This window comes from Bombus pascuorum, chromosome 4, assembly GCF_905332965.1.
Source record: "Bombus pascuorum chromosome 4, iyBomPasc1.1, whole genome shotgun sequence".
Taxonomy (NCBI): domain Eukaryota; kingdom Metazoa; phylum Arthropoda; class Insecta; order Hymenoptera; family Apidae; genus Bombus; species Bombus pascuorum.
In genome coordinates, this window is record NC_083491.1 from 16,905,157 (window position 1) to 16,925,403 (window position 20,247).

Consider the following 20,247-nt stretch of genomic DNA (forward strand, 5'->3'; position numbering starts at 1 on the left):
AAATCCTCATGGACACCCTTCCCCCAATGGGAGTCGGGTAGTGTCGGACTCTTACCGACTAAAACCACCACGTGGCTGCTCGTACGCACAGGGAAGAGGACCCAGGGGTATCACGGTTGAAAATCTCCTGTAAGCCCTCCTCTCAGCGTCTTCCCTCCTAGTGCGGAGGGGATGCTTCGCTGTGACTCTCGGGGCAACCAATCCCGGGGTACTGTATTTTTCCAATTGCGCTTCTTGTTAACCCTTTCGTTGCAAACAGCGCTTACAGGCGGTGAGCCGAAGTAGCTCTTCTCTCAGAGCGTCGTGCCATCCGCACAACCGATCTCTCTGTCGCGCTGGCTACTCAGAAAACAATTCGATTAATATAATTTTATTTTTGTTCTTGTCTACATATTAAAAAGCGTCTTCTGAATACATTCAAGTTAAATATGTACTCATGTACGAAAGTATATATAATCAAATTTTACAATTACTAATAATCATGTTATAAATTTTGACTTTTTACGAACGTGAATTTTCTGATTATTGAAACCGTAATTTAAAACTTTAAGAAACATTCTCATAATAAATATGCATATTTATGTCGATAAATAGCCTCTACTTTCTGAATTATTATAGCAATTCTTTCATAAATTAATTGCGTTTTTCTGTAATTTATTGTTGCATTAAAAATTAAGTACTATATACGGGTGTTACATATATACGTACATGTGTGTAAGTAAGTACGTATATATGCATATTGCAGAGTCAAATAGGATTAAAGAAAATAGAAAATGGCGTGATACCGCGAGGACAGCTGTTATTTATCGGAGAAATAAAACAGAAGTAATTTGGTTTAATTCAAGTGAATTTGTGAAATTTTACATATATACGAATTTCTTCATAAAGAGATTTGAAAGCGAATAATATTTAGTGAATCATAAAAGTTGAAAATATAGTAACCACTCAAATTAAATGATAAAAATGTATAGAATGATGGCAGTGATAATGTTGGTGGAAGTGATTGTGTGAACATTGAAGGAGACTAGTTATAGGAATTTATATATATTAGGAATATTGGTCTGATTCGTTTTATTATGTGTAATTGACGATCATTAATAATAATGACCTGCAATTAAATTTTTCTAAGAGAATTTCTCCATAGAGAAGAAAATTTAGAGAAAAGAAATAAAGCGAAACATACGAAGAAAGAAATAAGTTAAAGTTGTGGTCAAAAGTTCATGTAATTCTTATTTCTCGAATGTCTAAAAATAAGAATAAAATATTTAAAGAAGCAACACAATTCCATAAATTGTAATTTTACTTCGATGTATCTACATATATGTTGGATATTTCGTATATAAAGTTTTTAACGACTCGGAGGACTTACTTCCATGCATTTTCTCAACGATTATTTAATTACATTTTCGAAGTATTGGATATTTCTCTACAATTAAAAGATGACCAAATATCATCCAATATCACAAGTCTCCAGTGATAATCATCGTTTTTACCACTGTTCTTACGAGGTTAGGATTAATCGACACAATCATATTTGCTTTATTTTTATCCATATTTTTTTACGCTAGATATTTAGATACGTATATGTGTAATTTAATTTCACATTGATCTAAGCAGAATTCAATATAATTCACACATTTCATACCATTTTATTTTTGTTGATTTAAAGCAATTCAAAAAAGTATTATGTTATTTTAACTTTGCTTAATTTACTGTAATTTTTGAAAATTTTTATACATTTGTACTGACATTTTGTTGAATAGGGATCAACATGAACGCCAGAACTCAGTTATTTGAATTAAGTATGGAGGGCAGACAAGTGGATGAAGCGGTAGCAAGTATATTTCATAGTGTTCTTTTCCATCGAAGTCTTGGTAAATTTAAGTACAAGCAAGAAGGTAGTTACTCAGTGGGTACTGTTGGATATCAGGATGTTGACTGCGACTTCATTGATTTTACTTACGTCTGTTGTTCATCGGTACATTTGGATCAAACTTTGAAACGTGAAATATCAGGTTTTTCTGAAGCTTTGCGTTCTACTGATAGCCCAGGTTCTGGCCAAATATCCCTGGAATTCTTTCAGAAGAAGAAAAATCGCTGGCCTTTTCAACCAGAATGTATACCATGGGAAGTATGGACAGTACGCTTAGAGCTTATTAAACTAGCAACAGAACACGAACGACAGATATGTAGAGAAAAAGTTGGAGATTTATTAACAGATAAGATTCTTTATATAACAGAAGTAATGAATCGACATGACTATTTACCTAAAATGCCAAATCAAGCTGAACTGGATTTGATCTTTGACACATCGTACCCTGATATACAACCTTATCTGTTTAAATTATCATTTACCACTTCTGGCCCATCAAGTACAACAATGGGTAATACAATGAAAAAATTGATCAAAGAGACATTATCCATTTAGTTGTTTATTAGTTCTCATAAGAATATTTTTAGTGTAATGTATATATAATCCAAATTCATTCTTGGATAAATTAACATTATGAACTTTCCTTCATTAACAAAAGAATTCTGTTTATCATATGAAATCATTTGTATTCAAATTTACTCCAATCATACCTTACTCATACTCTTTTAGTTTCTTTTACTTGTAGTTTATAAACATTTGCCACATTACATGTTTTTATATGTATTGACTTGCGTAGAGGATTGAAACCTAGAAGGATAAATAGAGTTAATTGTATGCAATATTTGAAATAAAGTGGGATAAAGAGATCAATCCCATACATCAAAATGCCATTTCTGACCGATGTCTACGCAAATTCTGTGCCGACAATATTTGTCAGAAAGAAAACGAAAAAAAAAAAAAATATATATATATATATATATTACAATTGTATAAACTTAAAATATTTGTAAAATTTCTATAGTACAAAGGAACCAATTGTGTATAGCAGTTACTTTTTTGCGTATACATATATTATTCCATGAATATCGTCCATTGCATAAGTCTTCTAGGTAATCAGTTATAGATTAAATATGAAATATTTACTTTTCATTATTTTAAATTTGGATTTATTGAGATGTGGATATTGTTAATAGGCGAATAATGACATCTTATTAATAGAGAAAACATTTTTTGTTTTATTTTTCTCTGAAAATACATGACGATTGTAAGAAAGTAAAACAGTGTATGTGTTTATTTAGCAAAATTTAAAGGTAATAAATTTGTTCTAATATATAAAGCTGTTATTTCTCTCTCTCTCTCTCTCTCTCTCTCTCGCTCTCGCTCTCGCTCTCTTTCTCTCTCACTCTTTTTTTCTATGTTTGAAAAATCTCGTGCACATATTTAATGTTTAATATATGACTGAAACCTAGACTTACTATTGTGAATAAACATATAGTACAAGTGCTTGTCTCTACATTTGTTATTCACATATTAATGTAAATGTGAAAATATGTAGTATGTATATGTGATTGAAAAATAGACTTTAAGTAAATTTTTATAGTTTGCTCTTGTTAAAACATCCTTGTTAAAAGAACAATTGATAACGATCGTATTGGTTAAGTAAAAGATATAAACAGCGAAATAGTAGTAATAATATAATTTGTTGTATATATTACAGATAAGTCGAAAGATTCTAAAAAGTTTTAGTAAATATACTTACTTAAATGTTAATGAATCTTTTGTCCTAAAATTAATATTGTTGTTTGAGTGGAAAATTATTTGTAAAATAAAAAACGTATCAAGCTTACATAGATCACTCCTATAAGTAAAAGCTATGTAATGGTCTTGATTAAATTTTTTAAAGTTCATTCTTTCGTATAAATCTTTTATATAAAAGAACAAGAGGTGAAAAGTTTTAACGTGTGTAATTGCAACGTGAAATAATTTAAAATATGAAATACTTTCGTCAAATATTAGATTTATCGTAAATATACCTACATTTTTCGATAATGTATAATAGTAACATGGTACTATTTTCGCTATATTAAATTAAGCTTCTGCAAGAGTGTGCAAGTATTTAAGGAAGAGTATTAAAGGGGAAAGGAATAGGGGAGTAAAGAATACCTAGGCCTAGAAGGAATATATCGAATTTATTATAACAGCAAAGTTTCGAATAAAGTAATTCTTTGATACTTTTTAATATTACTAATTTTGTATATGTTAGAAAATGTTCGAAAATCATGATACAAGTACTGATTTTCAAATTACATTTTGGCTATAGTACTCTCAGCTATTACTGAAATGAAAGCCGACACGTTGTTACAGATACCAGATACGAGCTTTGCAAGTTATAGGTAGAAAGACGGTAGGAAGAGAATACAGATGGTAACGCGGACGCCTGCGCGAGAAAACGGCGGCTTGTCTAGTTAGGTTTTGCCAACAATTTTCCATTTTCAGTTATCGGTGGAAAAGGCTAGCCGTCACTTCGAAAGCGTTTCATCGTTGAAAATTATAACACGTTGTTAAATGTTGTGGTGTTCGCTTTATATTATCTAGAAACAAACCGTAATATAAGAAATACTGAAACGTCTTTCATCTTTATAATAAAAAGAGAAGAAAAAAGCAAAATTATAAGTACTTGTCAAAGAAAGGTATGAAAGAAAGAAAATAATCGACATTCATAAAAATTGTGTGTAAAGTGATTTCGAAAGATTACTATCTACATGCTTTTTATTTGACTTTTTATTCGGTGGCGGTGAATACCTACCATTTCCAACGTAAAATATTTTTAATTTACATATTTTGATTACTTTATGTAATAAGTACGTGATACTGTTGTAAATGTGAAGCATCAATTACGATTGATTTTCTAAATAATTTTCCACGATCGGCCTGAAAAATTAATTTTTAATTTAATTTCAATTACTTTATAATTAATCTTTTGTTCTCTCGTGTCTAATAACTGTTCGCTTTGTTTCCATTTTATATACGTATTTTTTTGCGTAAAAAAACATGTACGTATACATAAAGATTAACGGTTGAAATTATCAACAGGTGGTTGGAGAAAGTAATAAATTTTGACTTTGATTTCAACCAATATACATTTCCTAATAGCAAAATATTCTTTAAACAATTCTTCCGATACTGCTTCTAATTAAAATACTTTGAACAGATTGCGACAATTAAAAGCAAGTGATTTAACACGTATAACACGAAGTATTACTCAAAGTTTGACTCATTGTCAGAGAAAGATTGTGTGCGTGATAGCAAACAAAATGTATGTATGTATATGTAAATAAGTAACTATGTCAACAATAAGAATGGCAATGAGTTGAAAAACTTTTCAATTCTTTCTTTTCTAATCGAACATATTTTTTATTTCGACTGAACGTTTTGAGTGTAAAAAATTTTATATAACTGGCATCGGTCGAAGGACGATTCGTGATCACGCAATATCGTTCTATTTTTGGGGAATGTTTTAAACTCGGTAACCTCGAGAAACACCAGATTTTATCACCTTTGGGATCGGTTATACGATTTGACTAAAGTGAATGGAATAAAACGAAGAACTTTTTCAAATGAAGAACAATCCAGATGTATCAACATCATATATATTAGTTTCAGTAATATGTGTTATTGTGTCGACGATATTTTCATTCGGTCAGTAACGCATATGAATATCTACGAGCAATCAAAGTAAAACAAATTCGATCATCTTTGACAAATTGATTAATTATTTCTCATTGGCTGTTAATAATTGGCTTAGTTCGTAATTATTCAAATATAATTATTTAATTATAATCAAGACGATATTACTGTAAATTGTAAACGATGGAATAGTCGGCATATGTTTTCAGTTGCGGCTCCATCTTATTCTGTCTTATTCTAATCGTACTGAAAAAGCTCTCAAGGAAAAAGATTCGAAACGAAGAGAAACAGAAGAAGAAGAAGAAAAGAAGAAAATTTTGGGAAAAAAAGAAGACAGAAATCAGGTTGGAATAAAAAAAAGACAAAGAACAAGATAGGGAAAGTGGAACAATAATTGCTCGGTCCCCGGAAACAGATCGATTAAGAAATGAATGATTCGCCGATTTTATCAAACGGGACCGCCGTAGAAGGATGGTCGACTACTAACCGTCCGACTATAGAGAACGATGTAACCTCGAATAGTTTAGTGCAATTAATCTTTTACATATTTTATGCAAATATTTTTGCGTTTGGTGTGTTTGGTAATGTGCTCGTATGTTTCGTCGTGGCACGAAATCGACAAATGCAGACAGTTACGAATCTGTTTATCACGAATCTAGCATTGAGCGATGTACTACTTTGTGCTCTGGCGGTTCCGTTTACTCCTTTATATACATTTCTCGGGGGATGGATATTTGGCAGAACCCTGTGCCACTTGGTACCGTACGCTCAAGGTGTCAGCGTATACATCAGCACATTCACTTTGACGAGTATCGCGATCGATAGATTCATGGTGATCATATATCCTTTCCATCCTCGTATGAAGATCGAAGTTTGTTTAGCCGTGATAGTCGGTATTTGGATAATCGCATTGCTGTTCACTCTACCTTACGGGCTTTACATGCATCTCGAGGAGCCGTACACTTATTGCGAAGAACACTGGCCGAACGAACGATTTCGAAAAATCTTTAGTTCCATTACCTCGATACTACAATTTGTCATACCCTTCTTCATCATCGCTTTTTGTTATATTTGCGTTTCGATCAAGTTGAACGATCGAGCTAGAACGAAACCTGGTACAAAGACTAGTCAAAGAGAAGAGGTTGACAGAGAGAGAAAGAAACGAACGAATCGGATGTTGATCGCTATGGTCGCCGTATTCGGCATATCTTGGCTACCGCTCAATATCATCAACGTTATCGACGATTTTTATTCACCTGCCAATGATTGGACTTATTACAGAATCTGTTTTTTCATGACGCATTGCCTCGCTATGAGTAGCACCTGCTACAATCCTTTCCTTTACGCTTGGCTCAACGATAACTTTCGCAAAGAATTTAAGCAAGTACGAACTTACTTTTTATACTTTTATTTCTTGTTATATGTGTGTCTACTTACTCGTAGAAAGTTTCCTTCGTTTCTCAGTTTTCTTGCTCTCGGTTCTTACCATGTTTTCTCCTCTTCCAATTCTTGTTTTTTAATCAACTCAATACATAGTTGATTGCAATTATGTAGGTACTTGTAAGTAGGTAATTGTAATGTACGGATCTCGTATCGTATTTCATCTCCTCGAGTAAATTCTCTTTTCGTTTTACGTGCTTATACGTGTCTCTGTGTCGTGCGTATATCCACATCTGTAAATGGACTCGTATAAACGACACTAAATTATTCGTTGAAAGATCTCTTTCCTCCTCAAATTCCACTTGCCGTGGTTATAAGAGAAAAGCTTTTAAAGAAAAGTTCTCTCATTTACATTGCAATGCGATTTATAACTTTGATCGAACGAACGTCCCTTACTTTCTAACATAAGCCGACAACATCCTCTCCACCCCATCATCGTGCTAAACCATTTCAAGTTGTTGTTAAATATGTTCCATTATTAAACACAAATGAAAGATACACGAACGCAAGCTGCAAATTCATACGTACATTATCAAAATTCGATGAACAAGTAAAGAAATAAACGCACACGCTGTGTCTAATATAATTAACGTTGTAGGTTCTTATTAATTTCAAACTAAATGTAGAATAGAAGAACCTATAATAAGATAATTATGTACGAAGCAGCCGTGTGTTCCTTATCTTAGCCTATGGCTTTAAACTTTCAATTCTATTATACTACCGATATATTTTTAATACCGTCAAAATATCACGATAAACCCCATCTGAATTCTTTTGAAGGTGCTTCCATGTTTTCCGAAAGCAATCAACGGTTACACTCCAAGAACCACCGAAGAATTTCAAAATCATAAAGAATGTAGCGGAAATAACACTATCCAGGAATCTTTATTACTGAATGAAACACATATAAGAACTTCAAATCCCGAAGCTCGCGAACTGATCGTCCACGAAACAACCACCAACAATATGTCGAGAGACTTGGAAGAAACGGAAACTTTTTGATTCGATCAAATTCGAACGCGAGTCAACCATCGTAAGTAAGTATGCATTCACATCGTTTCTCTGTGAGAAAGAGAATAATATAACATTTACTGTATTTATCGTATAGATGTCTTTCTTCACTAAAAACAGATATTTATAAATTGATCACGTTATCCATTAATTGCATTAGACCTCTATTTCTATGTATACATATGTACAGGAAGATAGGCAAAGGGAAACCGAGATCCGGTATAATTCAACGTTCTATTCATCTAATTCGTACGTCTAATTTATTTAAGAGGTAAATGGATACGTGCAATAAAGTCGGGAACAAACATTGATCTTCGTTTATCGTCTTCATTTATAGTTAACAGGATCGTTGAAATCCTTGCTGTTTTCTCGAGATCTACATAGGTAGAAGTTAAATCGTCACATACAAGATTGGCTAATGACGTAGTCGCTCTGTACATGTATATTTATTGCTTTTCCATCGTCTTCGGTCTCTCCTTTCTGTGATAAATTGACCGTGCTTAAGATAAATTGGTCGAAATGAAGAAAAATTATTGCTATCGAGTAATCGTCGAATAATGTGGAAAAGTCTAAAGCAGAAGTTGAGCATCTTTTACATTCTGCTAACGCATGATTGAAAATGAGAGAAACGAGAGAGAATCGACTTTTAAGCAGGCACGTTTCCTCGTTTCAGTTTTTTGCACTGATTTCCATACATTTTTTTACTGTTTTACATATCCGATAGATATATTTATCTTGAGACCTACCTTAAGAACATACTTACCTACTGTTCTAATTCTATTTATTTCAAGATCGAATTAAAGGACACTTTCTCTAATAAAAGCTATTTTTCTTTCTAAAAAGATTACCTTATCGATAACTCGCAATATAACTTTTATACCTTGATTGGTTGGAAAAGATTATACAATGTTATTACAAGCAATTTATTGGACTATAAACGAATAGAAGTAGAAATAGAAGCAAAAATAACGGTAGAAATTCTACGAATACGAAATGCTGTACGAATGCTAACATAATTGATCGTGATATTATGGGAGAAACAAATCGAAGATACTGTTATAGTTAAAACATATACGCTTGTCCATTGGATTCATATACACCGTGGTACATAACACGTATATAACGTGGTACATACGTTTTCAATAGATTGCCGTGTTATTTCCTGCCGTATTGGTTCGGGATACAGGACAGAGGACAGCCATTCTTCTATCGTTATCGTGCATTTTTCTACTAGCGCTCCAATGTTTCCGTGTCATATCCTATCCTGAAATTTATACATATATATGTTTTTTTTCATAGATAACAATTTTTTCCTCAACTTTTCTCTTTTGCATTGTCGTAACTATATACAATCGCCGTATTCTTCTTCTCTCCTCTTGACGTTTTTCTTCTTTTTTATTACTATTTCATTATTTATAGACATATTTGGTGTATCCTTCTATGATGTTTACTGTCAGCAATGTAAAGAGAAAAAACAATATAAAGTATCAACGTTTCAATAACACAAGGAGAAAGGAAACAGGAGAAAGGAATAAAGATTGTTCTCTTATATGTATATATGAAATGTTTCTCTATTTCACAGACATCTCTGTGTTACAGAAACAGCTGCATTTTCTCTGGAGGCTGAAATCTACTTGTATCATTCTTCAATCAAGTACTACGTTTTGCATTACTTGTATAATTGAAACAAGCAACAATGGTGGCGGTATATTTACAGAAAAAAGAGTCACGCGATTCTGCACAATCATATTACGATAGAATTAAGAATTGATTCGTCAATCTAAGTTTGTTATAAACAACGGTGCGTAAAGTACAAAAAAAAATTACGAAGGGAAAAATAAAAAAAGGAACTTGCTCAATTTCATTGTCAGTTTCTTTATTATGTTTATCCAAACTATTTTTCTGTATCTTAACACTTTGCGATCGGTATATCTTTCTCTTGGCACTATTAACTAATCGATACTCAAGAAAATTTGAGGTAATAAATATTTAACATGCCATTCGACTCTAAAAACAAATTTTAAATACCGCTATCCGATTGCAAAGGGTTCAATGTTAATTTCTCAATATTTCTGTACAAACCAATACGCATTTTATGAAAAAATTCATCGTTAAATATCACATCGATCGTTAACAAACCATGATTACGAATGAGACACAAATGCGTAATTAAGTAATAAGTAGTCATAGTATAATACTATGTCATTGTAGTACGTATAGTACATGTGTACGTATATTATTACATCTATTTGATTCAGATTAAGTATCCTTGGACTCTTGTCATTAAACGTGGTTTGAAATTTTATTCGAAAACTTGCTCGATCGAATATCCTAGAGATAAGAGAGTACGTTGCAGGGGTATGTTTACTGATAAAAGCTGATAACGACATCGTTTCGATCGACTATTCTCGAGAACGTGTTCTCCCCTTTCGTCCATCTCCGATTTCAATTCCGCAATAGCACCTCATTATCCTACACAATGATTGCGGTAATCCGAGCACGCCTTGTGAAAAACGATGCTTGTCAAGATACATCGCGTATATCTACACTTGTATATCTTTATCCACCTACATGTATATGCGAGTAATTTTCAATTGTATTGTCGTATGAATATGTTAAAAATTCTATTCTTATTTCCCATAAATTATCATTCACTTTACATTCTCAGATCTTTAATAAAAAGGAAATGATTTATTCATGGATAAAAATGTTCATCGTGATTATACAGACGTAGATTGTGGCTTTTTATGTACTTATAGGAAACTTGAAATTGCGAATTGTGTTCCTATAATACTTGGTAGATAAACGATGATTTTTTATCAAAATTCTACTTTTCTAATTATATGCTTAAAAATATGAATTTTCATCAAAATCCACAGTCTAATCGTAATTATTTATTATATTTTTATTATTGTAATTATTTATTTATTATATATATTTTAATGGCATTTATATCGTAATATATCAAAGAAAAAAAAATCACATTACAAAATAAATTATACAATAATTGTGTATAGAATATCTTGCAGTTATAGTAGAATATGTCAGCTTTAGAATGATCATCTTTTTGTAGTAGCTATAAAAATACTTTTACAGAAATGCTTTTGTAATATTGTATTTTCCTGCTAATATACTATACATATAAGTAAGATTTGTAACCAGGTTCGCAAGATTATATCTATTAGAATTTATGTAATGTCTTTAAGAAATGAGTCAGATAAAGACAATGTCAATCTACTTCATCAATACCATATTCCTTCAAATGTTTAATCTCATTAGTATTAATAATATCCTTTATGAAAAAGCATAAAAATTGCTTAAAAATTTTAATTATGTATTAGAAATAAATTGCATTTTTTGTATTGATTACAGAAAAATCACATTAGGATCAAAAACAACACTCGGGATATCATAAGCAGCCAACAGTAACCAGCAACAACGATCTTTTTACAAATGATTATATAATACAATAAAAAATGAGATTATTTATTGTAAAATAATTATACAGAATGTATTTAGGGATAATTTCAATAAATCAGAATAATTCAACGACATTTTATAATTTTATAAAATATTGGGCGAAATCTCGAAAATCTGGGTCCCAAACAATTCCTGAAATATGATGTCAAGTTCTAAAAATTATCGAAATTGTGGCAGTACACTATCATGTTCCCCTGATACAAAATCGCAAAATCGGCCGAAAATTTTTTTAAGAAGCCGAAAATTTCGGTTTCGAGAACTTCTTGGAATGTGACGTCATATTCTAAGAATCGCCAAAATTATTAATCGACGACAATTTTTTGCTCTCAGAAAGAATTTGGGAATTCACTGAATTGTGGATATTGGAAGAATTTTAAATGGTCAAACGTTTTATTCATTTATAAAATAAGCTGATTTTATTCAATTCAATTTGCAAGTTTACAATGATTGTACAATTTTACAATTCCATAATTTTCTGTATAATAATTTGTATAATTGCGTAACTGTACAATAATTTAATCGCACTGTTCGATCGATGGAACTAAAGCAACTCTTCTCATGCGAAAATGATGACGAAAAACTTAAGTGGTCGTAGTACGGCACGGCGTTTTGTCGCTTATTTTCGAATCGTTACTGAGCGCGCCTGCTTTCGGTTAATTCCGTACGGTGTCGCCAATATTCGGCAGCAAATAATTCTGATTGGTTGGGCTGTCTGCCCATGTCTCATTATAAAGAATTTGAAAAGATTCATTCAAACGGTTCCTCTTTTCTATATATATTAACTTTAATTAAAATGTATTGTTACAGATAGCTTTTAAGTACTCGTTACTCCATGACAGACTGTTAGTGTGGTTAGGGCTAGTAGGCATAATTAACATTTATATATGGTTAAAAGTAAAAACAAGATGGTGCGGTCATCAATGAAAAAGAGAATAGGCATAACATAAAATACTTTTTCGTGTCCAACAATTTAGGCATTATATAACTTTGAATTTGTAAATTATTATTTTAGTGCAAATAAAGAATTCTAAGCATCTATTACATTTATACAGATTGAATTAACGATCGATCAAAACAGTAATTTTGAACAGTAGCTACTATATTCTTAACTTCCTAACATTCTGACATAAATAGACGACCACTACGTGTTATAATTATGTATTATATAGAAAATAATATAAGATAATTGGCTGCAACCGCGATTATATTTTTATATAATTAGAAAACTTATTAAGCTGTTAATAAAAATATGTTGATTCCTAAATTCTGGATTGGCTTTTTTTTGATAATGTGTAATGAAGTATCGTGCAAATATTCATATACTTCGTTTGTGATTATAGGACATCCCGTTTTATACTTTATTTGTAATTTTGTAGAAGACTTTAGTCTTAATTCAAACCACTCTTATACTGAATTGGTAATGTCGCATGTGACACAAAAATGGTAAGGGAGTCCCAAAACGTAGGATACGAGAATCAAAGAAAACATTTCCTCTCTGGACATATCACGATGTCACTCTATTCTGTGCATAAAACGCTTAATGAAGGACTCCACAGCAAAAAGCAAATAATCTTACGGACCAATTCATGAATAGCTCTTATTGTTAATAATAAATTATTTTCTTTCATGCATATGCACGTTGAAATATATATATATAAAATGTTTTTTATAGGAAATGATAATAGTTGACTGTAAAAACATTTAGATATTTTTATTAACATTTTTACATTCTTTTTTAATAGTTATATTATGATCTGTGCCTCGCATTTATTTTGTACAAAGCTGTAACATGTAGGGGAGACAGTAATAAATCTTGTTACACGTTAATCGCATCAAACGTCTTTAGTTCTTTCGGAATATTTTCATTTGGCAAATTGTAATTTTTCCCTTCATTCTTTGCATTCATGTTTACATATATTATGTATGTCGTGTGCATGCATAATATATACTGTATATATATACATATACACATTCATGTTATTATATTTATTATACGCAGAAATATTTAATTGCAAATATTTTGATGGTGTCAATCAAAATCAATGCATTTCATCATAGAAAGATATAATATCCCATACAATAAAAAGAGATGCGGGAATATTCGAAAATAATATCCATTGTATTGTTTGGTTCACACTTGAGCCATTCACTCATAAGAAATAACAAATTTCTGCCAATTTTCCACAATTTACATTAAATTCATTCATTGACGTATCAACCACCAAACATTCTCATCATTTTATCATATCTTTTCAATTCACTTTGTTACCACGTGGTACTAGATTTCTCGTAAGTGATACAATAAAAACATATTGTTTGTTTTCAGACATCATTTCACATTTTTCATCCTTTCACCTTCATTATCTTCTCTCATTGTAAAATTTTTAAGCTGTAATTGCATGCTACTTCAATGAACGTTAATGCCAAAGAGAATAATAAATCTCGATAATCAACAATCAACTACACAATTAAAATCACTAATGACCAATGACATATGAATTGATTTGTTATACTGTATCTTCCATATTAGTGGTACATATATTTGTTATGTGTTCATACATAAATGATATAACATGATAATGTTATAAATATACTGTAATAAGAAAATTGATAATTGAACATAACATTAAATTACATGTGCTATGCATACTTATTTCTCCAGATACATATGTTATTGTTTTGTTTATACGTTTTCAGATACAATCCCCTTGGCATTAATGTCCTATATTCCTGAACTTTACTGAACTTTGACGTCATATCTCTTCAATGTGTTAGAGTTAAATAGGTCTTTATTAAAATGTCAAGATATAGATGAATTTCATCTAAGCCATAGCTTCAATCGAAGAGCATCTACGCCGTTTAAATAATACCGAAATAATCGCTTATCACGCACAAAACCAAGATTCTCGTATAAACGTAGTGCTGGACGATTAGTAATTTCTGTTTCTAAAACTACTTCGCCAGCATTATCTTCCACCATAGCTTGAATCGCTCTTCTTACTAGGTTTGAACCAATCTTTTGCTTTCGATATTTCACATCAACAGCTAACATTGCAATGTACCCACGTTTTATTACTTTTCTGTGAATGTCCAGCTTGCAGACAATGGCACCAACACATTCCTCACCATGTATTGCCTTGATGAACAAAAAGCAAGAATTTTTTGTAAATTCTACATAGCTGCAAGATAAAGAAATTCGACCAAAGCTGGCTAACAGCTCTTTCTATTTGTCGATACTTTTTAATACCATGTTGACAACTTCTTAGAATTATACAAAGATACACAATATTATGAAATGTATGTTCCTACCAGTAAAGTTTCAATAGATTCAGTTATTTCATAAATATACATACCAAGAAACATAATTTTGGCCAGTTATAAATGAAATATCTGTATGTATAAATAGAATATGGTTCGCTCAAGTCTTTTTGTATTAATTTCATAATATCAGGCATTTGAAGTTCACTTGTATAACTAACATATTGAATGTTATTATCCCTACTTTCCAATGACAATGTTTCTGCTAATGTACCTGAACATGCATAATTAGTAATCAATATAAAGGAATTCATAAAGGACAGTTGATTGTTAAAAATTGAATGTTAATTTCTTGTACCATGTTGGTTTAAATGACTAGTTTCCATAGATTCAGATTGTGGAAGATTAACTATGCTGGTAATTCTTTCAGAAGAATTACAAATACCATTAACTAGAGGCATTCCATTTCTATGTGATTCTTCATATATTTCAGTTGTTTTCAGACTAAGTCGAGATGTAATGTCTAAAGTAGCAATATCTGTTAAAGAATTTTCATTCTTTTCTTCAATACTACTTTGTTCACCCTCTGATTCATTTCCATCCACTACATTCTTCGTTTTAAGCTTTTCCATTTTTAATTTTTTGTTAATATTTTTATTTTCTATATATCTGAATTTCTTTTCTTAAGGTATACAATTTCAGTACAGGGTTTTAAAGATGACAATTTCTACTTTTTTATACAATATATCCCTATGACATCAGTATTTCCAAATGACACACTAGCTTTTCAAACGAATTTTCATAATTACGCCGAGTTAAACGATTTCTTTATTTTTAATGTTATTTCCATATACAGAACGCCAATTTAGCTCTTCAATCGACGGACACCATATTGAATTTCCTGCGATGACCACTAACGACACAAACATAAACAATGTGCGAATAGCAACCATATCATATGTACTATTGTGCCATCATTTTCATTACCTTTAATCATAAATAAAAAATGTAATCAATACTATTTAAATATTAAATTCTGCACAATTCCATTTTCACTTATGAAATATTCATAGCAATAATTTTTACGAAGTTCATTTCAATATAAATAAAATCTGATTGATTCTAAATAAGTACGGAATAGATGACAAAAATAGTGTCATTTAAAAATTAAAAATAAAATGGTGAAATTAATATCGATATATTTTTTTCCTGTTATTTATTTATTATTTATATTACTTATTTCAAACATATCCCGTTTCGATGTTGCAAGAGGGCGCTCATGTTCTTGAACAACGCCGGAAGTGGATAAAAGTCTACTACCATCTACTAACATCAGAAACGTTTCAGGTTCTTTTTCAGATATCACGATGGGTAAGTTGTTCGGCTTGATATGGATTTTGTTTTTATCGCTTTGAATCAGTATCTTTGACATTAAAATTATTATTGAATAACCATTAATCAATTATAAAAACATCAAATTCTTTTATTCGGATGCATATTATTTTCATAAATATAACTTAAATGGTTAAAAATGTTTGATATATTCTACATTGTATTCTATATTGTATGCCAGCTTTAGCAATTTTATTATTTTAATCAACTTTTCTTTATAATTTATTTTTTTTTTGCTTAATTATACATTTATCATAGTTTTCATTTATTGATTTTAAGTTTATTATGTTTTTAAACATGCAATACAAGATATATGTACATATATGTCTTTAACGTTTTTCATTCTTGTGTTGTTTATTAAGTTGTAAGTGTATTATGTTATGTTATCAGTAGTATCTCTACATATATAAAATATTCCTTATGTATTTTACTACATATACAAATATTTATTTGATATTGCAGGTATCTCACGTGACCATTGGCATAAGAGACGAGCAACTGGTGGTAAAAGAAAACCACTCCGCAAGAAGAGGAAATTCGAATTAGGACGTCCAGCTGCAAACACAAAACTTGGAGCTCAACGTATTCATACGGTATTATTAATCAAACCTTTATCATGAAATTCTATATTTTACTTATCGTTGTCACAAGCAAGAGATAGGTGTTTTATGAATTTCATAATTTATCAGAAACAAAGCCTAATAAATCACTTTTAAAAAGTATAAAGGTTTTTCTGTATAAAGATATATGATTTCCTTTTCTTATGACAATTAGCATAGCAATATAGAAACATAAAGTGATGACTATCTTTACCTACTCTGAATATTATGCTGACATATATCCCACAGCGTACTGAATGAAATAGTGTATTATATATTATTTATTTATTACTAAACAATCATAACCATCTATATTCATATGTAAATTAGGTACGTACAAGAGGTGGTAACAAGAAATATAGAGCTCTTCGTTTAGATACAGGAAATTTTTCATGGGGTTCTGAATGTACTACAAGAAAAACACGTATTATTGATGTAGTTTATAACGCATCAAACAATGAATTGGTGAGAACTAAAACTCTTGTAAAGAATGCAATTGTTACCATTGATGCAACACCTTTCAGACAATGGTATGAAGCTCATTATGTTTTACCATTGGGTCGTAAACGAGGCGCTAAATTGGTAAGTGAATAGATTTGTTTTATTTATGTCGTTAACAATTAAATAATCTAATAAATTAATAAATGTTCAAAATAGACTGAAGCTGAAGAAGAAGTTTTAAATAAAAAGCGCTCAAAAAAAGCAGAATCTAAGTACAAAGCGAGACAGAGATTCGCTAAAGTCGAGCCCGCTTTAGAAGAACAGTTTGCTACAGGACGCGTCCTTGGTAAGCAAAATATTTTAACAAGCAAATTATTCCGTACAATATATTTTATAAATAAATTTTTCAGCATGCATGTGCGAATATTGCAAATGTAGGTTGAACTTCGTTTCGAGACACAAAAATAGCTCATGTTATGAAATACTTTTTATAATATACAAAAAAAGTGACAAATTCGTTGTGTCCCAAAACTAAATTTAACTCGATTTTATTATCTCTAATATTGCTAATTTAAATTTGCTTACATTATTGTGTTGTGATGTAATTATTAAGACTTACTCTCTATTTATATCCATACAAAATATTTCACACAATTCTATGGCTATAGTTATATGGTTCAAACATTTCAAAGGCATTTTTATTCTTCTAAATTAATCCATACTTTGTATCTCAATTGACATGTTTTGTTATTTCCTATAGAAAAATGTTGAATTGTGTATGAAATTAGTTCAATAGATATTTTATCTTTAGTTATGTAGAACTTTGAAAGATGAAGAAAAATAAGAAAAGACATAATGCAATACTCTTGTGCTTATTTTTCTTATCTTTCGTATGATAAGTCCCTATCTTTTGAATAATTTTGAACAATTTTTAACATTTTCATCCGTATGAATTTATTAATATCTTTAAGCAATAACAGTCGATTTTTGTTAACAAATTTCAAGTCCGTAAACTTTACGTAAAGGTTTACCTTATGTTGGACATCAACGTTGTATCACTGGATACTAACATTTAGCCTGCACAACACGTTGGTGTCACCCGATGTAAAAGTGTTAATACTTCTTGTAGAAAGTAATAAAACGTGCATCAATTCGTTGATTCAATTAATTTGATTGGTACAATTTAGAAATAGTGATGACTTTAAAATCTCCAAAATTTCTAGATTTTTGGAATGAAAATACATACTTTATGCATTGTGTATAAAACCACTTAATTTTGCTTTATGAAAAACTTCTCTACCATTGTAGACTCATATAAGTCAGCCTGTTTGCGTGAAACATCACAAATAACTTTGTATCAGGAATTGTTATATTCTTTGCATTTAGTAACACGCACATCATATGTTACTTATTACTATTCACTTTCTTATGAATTTTGAGTCATCAAATTTAAATTTTGATTTCAGCTTGTATATCAAGTAGACCTGGACAATGCGGTCGAGCGGATGGCTATATATTAGAAGGAAAAGAACTTGAATTTTATATGAGGAAAATTAAAAGCAAGAAAGCTAAATAAAATGTGTAACTACAAGAAGAAAATAAAATAATCTTTATGTAAAAAATAATACAAGTAATAGTAAATAACCAGTATATTCCTCGTACATATTTAAATTTTTATCAAACAATTTAATTATAATATCGTTCCGACTATGGTATTTAATATATTACATATGGTTTGCAAATGTAGTACATATGCTAAACACCGAGCTAGAAAAAACCGTTAATCGATTGTAGTTAATAGAATAATTATATATTACTTCTAAAGATTGAAATACTCAAAATAAAACTTTTCGCAAGCTAATTGTATGAAAATTAAAAATATCTTTCTACACCACTTTAAAATTGACGCTGTACATATCAAAAGATAATTGAGTTCCTTACATGTACCTCCATGCACAAGATCGCTATTTCTTATATATATATACTTTGGGTCTTGATTAGCCTCTCGAATACGATGTGCTCACGGTATATAAAGATTTGGAAACTCCCGTGGTAGGGGTAAGGATCTCAGTAATTGGACGATGTTGGTCAATTTATCTGCAATAAGGCGCTTCAATCGACAAGTCAGGATTCGTCATGTAACGCCATCGTATAGAAATAATTCGGACCCGGTTGTCTTTGCCTCTCTCTTTCTCCTTAATGTGGTTGCATATTCGATTCACGGCGAACCAAGTAGCAAAGGATATAAAAGAAAAAAGCGGCGCCATAATAATAATAATAACAGAGAAGGACATTTCTCACTGATAATACAAATCAATTTTTGTCTTATATGTATGATTATTATGATTGTATTATTATTATTTTATATGTACTTGTGCATAATGGTATTTACATATGTATATTACAGATAGTGTTAATAGTTACAATTTTTTATTGAATTAGAAAAACTAAAAACAAATTTACTTTCTGATATATGTTATATATGTCATATACGCCATATAATGTACGTCAAATATAAAAGTGTTAAATACATATGTGTAGATATTTGATTTGAAAGTTGTAACTTTATTAAACTTTTTTGTTGCAAATAATAATATGTACATATTTAATAAAGGTTCACAATTAATAATCATTTTTAATTAATTGTTGTACATTAATAATCAACAATATTTTTCCGTACCAAATGAAATATTGTATATGTATTTACTTTAAATAAATGGTGAAAAATTATGGAAAGTAGTTTAGTCTAGTCATTGAGTAAACTCAGTGGTTTAGTTCATATTCTTTATCTTCAATGTTTTCATTAAGAGTAACTTCGCGATCGCAACGTTCGATTTGTAAAGGACAACTCCTGACATTAAAAGCCCCCCTCTTCCAGTGGAGATTCAGACCTGTGTGTAAAATCGTGATTGCGCTATACAGAACGCTGCAAACTTTGCTCTTACGACATAGAAACACATACATATACATCTATGCTTACAAATGAAGTGAGGTTGCATCATGACCGATCTGAAGTGAACTCTTTCTAATATTTGTGCCTGTTTAACTCTTTCTCCGCTAGATGGA

General features: G+C 30.6%; 4 protein-coding genes across 10 annotated transcripts; 3 read left to right on the forward strand and 1 right to left on the reverse strand.

Moving 5' to 3' along the window:
* The first annotated feature begins 624 nt into the window (after positions 1–624).
* On the forward strand, positions 625–3,470 carry LOC132905849 (autophagy-related protein 101). Its single transcript, XM_060957548.1, has 2 exons — positions 625–1,508; positions 1,764–3,470. Exon 2 carries the CDS (start codon positions 1,772–1,774, stop codon positions 2,426–2,428), a length of 657 nt encoding a protein of 218 aa, XP_060813531.1. The 5' UTR covers positions 625–1,508; positions 1,764–1,771; the 3' UTR covers positions 2,429–3,470.
* Positions 3,471–3,732: 262 nt separating this feature from the next.
* LOC132905840 (prolactin-releasing peptide receptor-like) lies at positions 3,733–11,565 on the forward strand. Of its 7 annotated transcripts, none has more exons than XM_060957530.1 (4): positions 3,733–5,572; positions 5,770–6,944; positions 7,781–8,037; positions 9,611–9,870. In XM_060957530.1, exons 2-3 carry the CDS (start codon positions 5,988–5,990, stop codon positions 8,000–8,002), a joined length of 1,179 nt encoding a protein of 392 aa, XP_060813513.1. In that variant the 5' UTR covers positions 3,733–5,572; positions 5,770–5,987; the 3' UTR covers positions 8,003–8,037; positions 9,611–9,870. The 7 variants fall into 7 exon arrangements, with proteins under 7 accessions (XP_060813513.1, XP_060813518.1, XP_060813519.1 ...); XM_060957535.1 differs by having other exon boundaries at positions 3,733–4,689; XM_060957536.1 differs by having other exon boundaries at positions 3,733–4,563; positions 5,753–6,944.
* Positions 11,566–13,187: 1,622 nt separating this feature from the next.
* On the reverse strand, positions 13,188–15,669 carry LOC132905846 (N-alpha-acetyltransferase 30-like). Its single transcript, XM_060957546.1, has 3 exons — positions 15,108–15,669; positions 14,845–15,023; positions 13,188–14,627 (listed from the first exon to the last, which is right to left on the reverse strand). The coding sequence occupies exons 1-3, from the start codon at positions 15,379–15,381 to the stop codon at positions 14,310–14,312; spliced, it is 771 nt and encodes a 256-aa protein (XP_060813529.1). The 5' UTR covers positions 15,382–15,669; the 3' UTR covers positions 13,188–14,309.
* Positions 15,670–16,096: 427 nt separating this feature from the next.
* Positions 16,097–18,811, forward strand: LOC132905851 (small ribosomal subunit protein eS8). The gene is made up of 5 exons (XM_060957550.1): positions 16,097–16,120; positions 16,604–16,734; positions 17,071–17,322; positions 17,398–17,527; positions 18,648–18,811. The coding sequence occupies exons 1-5, from the start codon at positions 16,117–16,119 to the stop codon at positions 18,755–18,757; spliced, it is 627 nt and encodes a 208-aa protein (XP_060813533.1). The 5' UTR covers positions 16,097–16,116; the 3' UTR covers positions 18,758–18,811.
* Positions 18,812–20,247: the final 1,436 nt, after the last annotated feature.